Source organism: Amborella trichopoda, chromosome 2 (assembly GCF_054954075.1).
Source record: "Amborella trichopoda isolate Santa Cruz 75 chromosome 2, AtrichopodaSantaCruz75HAP2 v2.0, whole genome shotgun sequence".
In the NCBI taxonomy this organism is placed as follows: Eukaryota; Viridiplantae; Streptophyta; class Magnoliopsida; order Amborellales; family Amborellaceae; genus Amborella; species Amborella trichopoda.
Genome location: NC_142337.1, coordinates 9,495,325 through 9,503,637, shown reverse-complemented (window position 1 = coordinate 9,503,637; position 8,313 = coordinate 9,495,325). Strand labels below are relative to the sequence as shown.

Sequence of the window (8,313 nt, the reverse complement as noted above, 5' to 3'; positions counted from 1 at the left end):
CAAACGATAAAGATTATCAAAGTTCATAGATACATCTACTCCAGGCCCTTAGGTATAAGAAACGATAAAGATTATCGAAGTTCATAGATACATCTACTCCAGGCCCTTAGGTACAAGGGACAACCAGCACCAAGTGGTATGCTTGATTATGTTGAGAAGTCTATCAAATGGTAGACCGGGCCCCCTCAAGGGTTCTTATGTTCTTCTCTTTCCAAACCTCCCATAAGATTACAACTAAGGTAATCTTTATGTTCTCTTTACAAACCTCCCATAAAATTACAGCTAAGGTAATCTGGCACACCTTTGTTCCAACTTTTGGGAGATGAGGAAAATTAAAGTTGGTAGCCACACTAAGCACACTTTGAGGCATTGCCTAGGAAACCCCCACTCGAGCCATGAACCATGACCAAATCCTTGTTGCCACAGAACAATGTATAAAGAGATGGGCCCTTGGTTCACCATCCTCCTTGCATATCAAACATATATTTGGGAGGATCCTACTTCTCTTGATAAAATTATCCTTAGTCAAAGACTTATTTTGAGCAGCCAACCAAAGAAATACCTGGACTTTATGAGGGATAGGCCACTTCTAAAACGTGGCCACATGGAGTAAAGACCACCTAATCAGGTCATGAAAGAGAAGTCCGTAGAGAGACTTAACTAAGAATAGACCATCAGAATCAATACCCCAGACTACCTCACCCTCCACTCCCCTATGAATAACAACCTTATTGAGCAATTCCATGAGGGCAGAGTAGATAGAAATAGTTGTTTCATTTATCCTGTTGTAGCTCAAATTAATATTCCATACCACTCCATCTTCCCTAAATTCAACCAACTCAGAAATCTTGGCATCAGGCTGTGTTATTTTGTCAAACACATCCGGGAATACCCATATAAGAGGCATCTCCTTAACGCACCCCCAATCTAAACCCCAAGCCTATCCATTCCATATTTGTGAGCAAGGATTTGGAACCATAGATGACCTCTAAGGGTACTACGCCACCACTATTTGGATAACAGAGCTTGGTTAACCAACCCCACTCTTCTAATGCCTAGGTCACCTTCATTTTTAGGTGTGCAGACTCTATCCCATCACATAAAATGAAATTTCTTATTCTCAACATCCCCACATAAAATCTCTCATCATCTTCTCTATTTTTTTTACTAAAGAGGTCGGCATCTCCATAACAGATATTTGGTAGATAGGTAAATTTGCCAAGCATGACTGTAAAAAAGTTACTCTTCCTCCTCCTCCCGACGACAAGTATTTTGGTTTCCATATATCCAGTTTTACTTCGACTCTATGCAACACATAATCCCATACAGAGATAGATGCCCTCCCAACTGAAATAGGAATTCCCAAATAAATAAAAGAAAAAGAGCCGACTTTACACCCCAAAAGCATCAGCAAGTTCCTTCACCAACTCCTCTTTACAGTTAATACCAATAAGAGAGGTCTTATTGAAATTAACCTTGAGCCCCATTGCTACTTCACAATAGTTTAAAAAGCGAGCAATATTAGATACCTGATCAGCATTTGCTTGGCAAAATATCAATGTGTCATCGGCGTATTGGAGGTGAGAAACACTAAGGCCATTAGCTCCAACTTGAAAGCCCACAAAGTTACCTACATTCTCCATATTCTTTAACATCAGGCTAAAATGTTAAGCATAAATCGTGAAGAGAATAGAAGACAAGGGGTCACCTTGGTGAAGGCCCCTAGAGACCCCAAAAAAGCCTTTAGGGCTACCATCGATAAGAATAGAGAAGTGACGAATGACATACAACCAAATATCGAGCTTCTCCATCTTTCAGAGAAACCCATTTGTTTCAAGATTTCTAGTAAAATACCCCATTCAACCCTATCATAAACCTTCTCCATATCCAGTTTTATAATAACCCCTGATAATTGGCTAAGCACCCTAGAATGAATGCCCTATGCGACCAATACACTGTTCGAGATAAGGCGGTCTTGAATAAATGCTGATTGAGGACAAAAAATAATCAAAGGTAGAACTCCTTTTAGCCTTATTGCCAGAATTTTAGCAATGATTTTATAAGGGCTAGAGGAAATATTCTAATATAAAAAACTAAGCAAGAAAAGTTGAGTCATGCACGAAATCTGTAGGTATTATGATTTTAAATTAGAAAGATAAAAGATTTTATATCCCAGTGTTATAGTTAAAAAGAAAGACTGCATGTACTATGCTTTGATATGAGCATATGTACACTTATTCCCTTGGGCAGAAGGGCAACTTAGGAAGGTTTTGTTATTGAAAATTTTGGGAATCACCTAAAAATCACAAGAGAATTGTATTCCAAAGAAAAAAATTTGAATTTTGAGTTTCATAACACAAAGTTCTCACCCTTAAACAATTAGATGGTTTTTGCACCCTACTATTTGCCCCACATTCCCCCAAACACGTGAGCAAGAAGTGCCACAAATTGCCCTCCGTACAAAGTTTATTGCACATCCGTACAACACGCGCTCAACTCAATGCAGGCCATTCGCACAAAATCGTGCCGTTTTCTTGTGTGCAATTGTGGTGGCTTGTGCCCAATTGTGCACCCTACTATTTAAGGCAGATTCGACCAAACAGAGGGACAAGAAGTGCCACCAAATTGCCCTTCGTATGAAGTATAGTGCTCATGCACACCGCACGTGCTCAACTCGATGGGTGCGATTTGCGCCAAAACTGTGTCGCTTTTTTGTGCACAATTGCAGCGGCTTGTGCAAAATTGTGCACCCTACTATTTTCCTCATGTTCCCCCTAACACGTGCACAAGAAGTGCCACCAAATTGCCCTCCGTACGAAGATTAGTGTACATGCGCACCGTATACGCACAACTCAACGCATGCGTTTCACGTGAAAACTGTAATGTTTTTTTCAGCGCAATTGTGGCAGCTTGTGCACAATTATGCACCCTAGTATTTACCCCATGTTCCCTCAAATCCTTGCGCAAGAAGTGCTACCCCATTGCCCTCCGTACGAATTTTAGTGCACATGCATACCGCCCGCACACAACTCATCGCGTGCGATTCGCGTGATAAACGTTTTTTTTTTAGCGCAATTGTGTTTGCATGTGTACAATTGCGCACCCTACTATTTACCCGACGTTTCCCCAAACACTAGCACAAGAAGTGCCACCAAATTGCTCTCCGTACGAAGTTTAGTACACAAGTGCACCACGCGCGCTCAACTCAACGCGTGCGATTCGCGTGAAAACCATGCTGTTTTTTTACGCGCAATTGTGGCAGCTTATGCACAATTGTGCACCCTATTATTTGCCCCACATTCCCCCAAACACATGCGCAAGAAGTGCCATCAAATTTCCCTTCGTACGAAGTTTAGTGCACATCTGTACCGCACGCGCTCAACTCAATGAGTGCGATTTGCGCGAAAACCGTGCCATTTTTTTTTGAGCAATTGTGGCGGCTGACAATTCTGCACCCTTCTATTTGTCCCAGGTTTCCCAAAACACAAGCACAAGAAATGCCACCAAATTACCCTCCCTACGAAGTTTAGTGCACATGCGCACCCGTGCACTCAACTCAATGCGAGCGATTCGTGCTAAAACCGTGCCATTTTTTTGCAAGCAATTGCAGCGGCTTGTGCAGAATTGTGCACCCTACTATTTGCCCCATGTTCCCGCTAACACTTGTGCAAGAAGTGCCACCAAATTGCCATATGTACGAAGTTTAGTACACATGCGCACCGTGCACACACAACACATTGTGTGCGATTCGCACGAAAACTATGACGTTTTTTTTAGCGCAATTGTGGCGGCTTGTGCACAATTGTACAACCTACTATTTACCCTACGTTCCCCCAAACACTTGAGCAAGAAGTACCACCAAATTTTTCTCCGTACGAAGTTTAGTGCACATGCGCACCACGCGCACTCATCTCAACGTGTGCGATTCGCATGAAAATCGTGCCGTTTTTTTGTGCACAATTGTGGCGGCTTGTGCACAGTTGTGCACCCTACTATTTGCCCCATGTTCCTCCAAACACGTGCCTAAAAATTTCCACCAAATTGCCCTCTGTACGAAGTGTAGTGCACATGCGCACCGCGTGCGCTCAACTCAACTCATGCGATTTGAGCAAAAATCGTGCCGCTTTTTTGTTTACAATTGTGGCGGCATGTGCACAATTGTGCACCCTACTATTTGCCCCACATTCTTCTAAACACGTGCGCAAGAAGTACCACCAAATTTCCCTCCGTACGAAGTTTAGTGAAAATACGTACTGCGCGTGCTCAGCTCGACTCGTGCGATTCACGTGAAAACCTTGCTGTTTTTTTTTGCTCGCGATTGTGGCGGCTTGTGTACAATTGTGCACCCTCCTAATTGCCCCATGTTTCCAAAAACACATGCGCAACCACCAAATTCCCTTCCGTACGAAGTTTAGTGCACATACGTACCGCGCGCGCTCAACTGAACACGTACGATTTGCACGAAAACTGTGTTGTTTTTTTGCGTGCAATTGTGGCGGCTTGTGCACAATTGTGCACCCTAATATTTGTGCCATGTTCCGCCAAACACATGAGTAAGAAGTGAGACTAAATTCCCCTCCATACGAAATTTAATGCACATCCATACTCAATGCGTGCGATTCTCGCAAAAACCATGCTGTTTTTTGGCGTGTGATTGTGGCGGCTTGTGCACAATTGTGCACCCTAATATTTATCTCAGGTTCCCCCAAATACATGCGCAAAACGTGCCACCAAATTTCCCTCCGTACGAAGTTTAGTGCACATACGCACCGCTTGCACTCAACTCAACGAGTGCGATTCCAGCGAAAACCATGCCATTTTTTTACAAGCAATTGTGGCGCCTTGTGCACAGTTGTGCACCATACTATTGCCACACGTTCCGCCTAACACGTACGTAAGAAGTGCCACCAAATTTCCCTCCGTACGAAGTTTATTGCACATGTGTACCGCGCTCGCTCAACAAAACGAGTGCGATTCGCTTGAAAACCATGCCGTTTATTTATGCGCAATTGCGCCGTCTTGTGCACAATTGTGTACCCTACTATTTACCCCACGTTCCTCCAAATCATTGCACAAGAAGTTCCACAAAATTGCCCTCCATACATAGTTTAGTGCACATGCGCATCATGCACACTCAACTCAATATGTGCGATTTACGCGAAAACCTTGTCATTTGTTTGCGCTCAAATGTGGCGGCTTGTGCAAAATTGTGCCACCTACTATTTGCCCCATGTTCCCCCAAACACGTGCGCAAAATGTTCCACCAAATTGCCCTCCGTACGAAGTTTAGTGCACATGCGCACAGCGCGCGCTCAGCTCAACGTGTGGGATTCATGTGAAAATTGTGTCGTTTTTTTGCTCGCAATTGTGGCGGCTTGTGCAAAATTGTGCCACCTACTATTTGCCCCATGTTCCCCCAAACACGTGCGCAAAACGTTCCACCAAATTGCCCTCCGTACGAAGTTTAGTGCACATACGCACCACGCGCGCTCAGCTTAACGTTTGGGATTCATGGGAAAACTGTGTCGTTTTTTTGCTCGCAATTGTGGCGGCTTGTGCACAATTGTACACCCTACTACTTGCCCTACGTTCCCCAAAACTTGTGCGCAAGAAGTGCTTGAGGCATTATTTTTTATATATATATATATATATATATATTATTTATATAATAACACTATTCGGATCAGGGGTTTGGGTTGGGTTTACAAGGACCGAAGCCTAGACCCAAATAGTGTCCGTGTCCAATATTTAGACCCGAACATGACCCGTTGGGTACAATTCCTAAACCCATACTCAGACCCAGATCGGGTTCGGAAGTTAGGTCCCGGGTTGGGTCCGGGTCCATTTTCACCCCATTTGTATCTCGTTCAGAACCGCCCGCCCACCGCATGGGTGCAAATTGCTCGAAGGCAAGCTTGAAGTTGGCTATACAGTATATTAAAAATGAATGTGACCTATGGATGTACATATCTAGAGAGAGGAAAAAGAGGTTGATTTCTCATATCTCTATAATTTTATTTTCTATTCTAATAACTAAGAGAAGATGACTACTTTAATCGTGTAATTTATTTCCATTCAAACTATGAAAAAAGGAATATTTTAGTTTCCATAAATCTCTCAAAGCATCTTAATTTTATGCATATGTATTCCCCAAAAACTTCAACTCAATATCTATCTATTCCCCAATACATGTAACTCAATTTTCATATATCAATTCCCCAATATATATATTCCCCAAAATCTTTAACTCAATATCTATCTATCTATTCCCCAATATACGTAACTCAATTTTCATATATCAATTCCCTAATATCTCCAACTCAATTATGGGCAGCAATGTATCTTTCCATGATATTTTTTCCTTGGATAGACACATGATTATAAATTTTAGGGAAAAAATTATTACATGTACTTCCTCTCTAATTGGGTACGTTTCTTTACAAAATTATAGAAGGAGATTCTTAGATAGAGAAATATGCTCAAATAACCAAAATCGATTTTAGAGAGATATCTCACCTAGATTATGGGAAGGGAAACTCATGCATCTTGAAGCCAAGATAATCAAATTAGAGGGTTTTCCAATTTGATTATATATTTATATCTATATATTTATAATCTATAAATACATATTTATATGTATTTATAATATATATATATATATATATATATATATATATATATATATATATATATATATATTTATAATATATAAATATATATTTATATATTTAAATATAACATATATAAATACATATTTATATATATTATATTATATATAAATATATTATATATATATATATATATATTTATAATATTTATAAATGGATGCATTTGGCATACAGATGCATCCGTAGCTATAGAGGTAAGGTGCACCTTCAAATTTTATCATGATATATAATTTTCATGTAAAATGTTCTTAGGATTATCTCAAAATCTATTTTTATATCTAATTATAAAATTTTAAATTTAAAAAATGGTTAAAATCAAGTAGATCTATAAACATATGAAAATCTTGAAAATGGATAGTATAGATAATATGTTGTAAAATATACTATTTCTGAGACTTAAATTTTTTTCTGAGACTTAAATTTTTTTTACTTTTCATGGTCATACATCTCGATGTCGAGATGATTAATCAAAGGGCTTTTCAACATTAAAACTGCCTTTCCGATGGATTTTTGAGGTGCATCTGTAGTTCTACATTATAAGGTTGCATCCTTATATAAAATTTTTCCTTTATATATATATATATATATATATAACAATAGCTGGCTAGCTATAATGAATAGTAATATAGGTGGAATGCCATTAGATCTTCATCATGCGGTTCAGAATGCATATCACTGTTTTAATTTTAATTATTTTTCTACAAATCGGATCATAATGAAATTTTAGACATATATACTAAAAAATAGGGCGCACAAATAAAAAATATTTTATAAAATATAAAAAATGACTGAAATACCCCTAAAAAATGATGGGGGTATTTTGGTCATTTTAGCTTGTTAAAAATATTTTTTTTTATATTTTTATATGATGCACAATTATAGCTCGCCAGCTATTGTAAGGCTTACCCATATATATATATATATATATATATATATATATATATATATATATATATATATATATATATATATATATATATATATATATATATATATATATATATATATATATATATATATTATTTTGACACCAAATTTTGGGTGTCCACTCGTCTCTTAAAGTCGCACCGGTAAATTTTTTTAAAAAAGTATTCTCAATAAAACAAAATAACCAAAATACCCCTGAATGTTCCAAGAAGTATTTTGGTTATTATATGTTATTGAAATTTTGTTTTTAATATTTGTTTTAAGTGTGTTTCATTGAGATGATGACACATACCAAATTTTACATTCATATAATTTGTAGAAAGAAAAATAAAAATAAAATACTCTGAGACGTTCGGATTTAGATCGAATAATCAGTAGCTCAACTTGATATAAATTGGACTCCTCGATAGGCGAAAACATATATCTTTTATGCATAGGGGAAATATAGAAACCTTTCCCTTTTACTCGAGGCTCTACTTTGCTGAAGCCTAGGCCCTATAGAAACTACCTCCATTTCCATTTATGTATGGACACGGTTGCTATGCTGCCAGCCTACATACTGTAGAAATGCGGGCTTGGCAGTAAATATATTTTTTAAATATAATTTGATCCTAATTTTAAGAGAATATAGAATCTTTAATATGGAGATCATGAATATGTAAAAATAATAATTTAAAAATTAAAAATAATATTTATATTAAAAAATTAATTACATTTA

General features: G+C 38.1%; 1 protein-coding gene across 1 annotated transcript; it reads right to left on the bottom strand.

Annotated features, from left to right (window-relative positions):
* Positions 1-1,391: 1,391 nt before the first annotated feature.
* LOC105421345 (uncharacterized) lies at positions 1,392-1,811 on the bottom strand. Its single transcript, XM_011628397.1, has 2 exons — positions 1,709-1,811; positions 1,392-1,630 (listed from the first exon to the last, which is right to left on the bottom strand). The coding sequence occupies exons 1-2, from the start codon at positions 1,809-1,811 to the stop codon at positions 1,392-1,394; spliced, it is 342 nt and encodes a 113-aa protein (XP_011626699.1).
* Between the last annotated feature and the right edge of the window lie 6,502 nt (positions 1,812-8,313).

Bases quoted from the DNA above. Each gene is read 5' to 3' on its own strand.
- LOC105421345 (XM_011628397.1), bottom strand. From the start codon at position 1,811: ATGGAGAAGCTCGATATTTGGTTGTATGTCATTCGTCACTTCTCTATT. The intron at 1,631-1,708 runs GTGACCCCTTGT...TGGAGAATGTAG, and splicing joins CTCTAGGGGCCTTCACCAAG to GTAACTTTGTGGGCTTTCAA.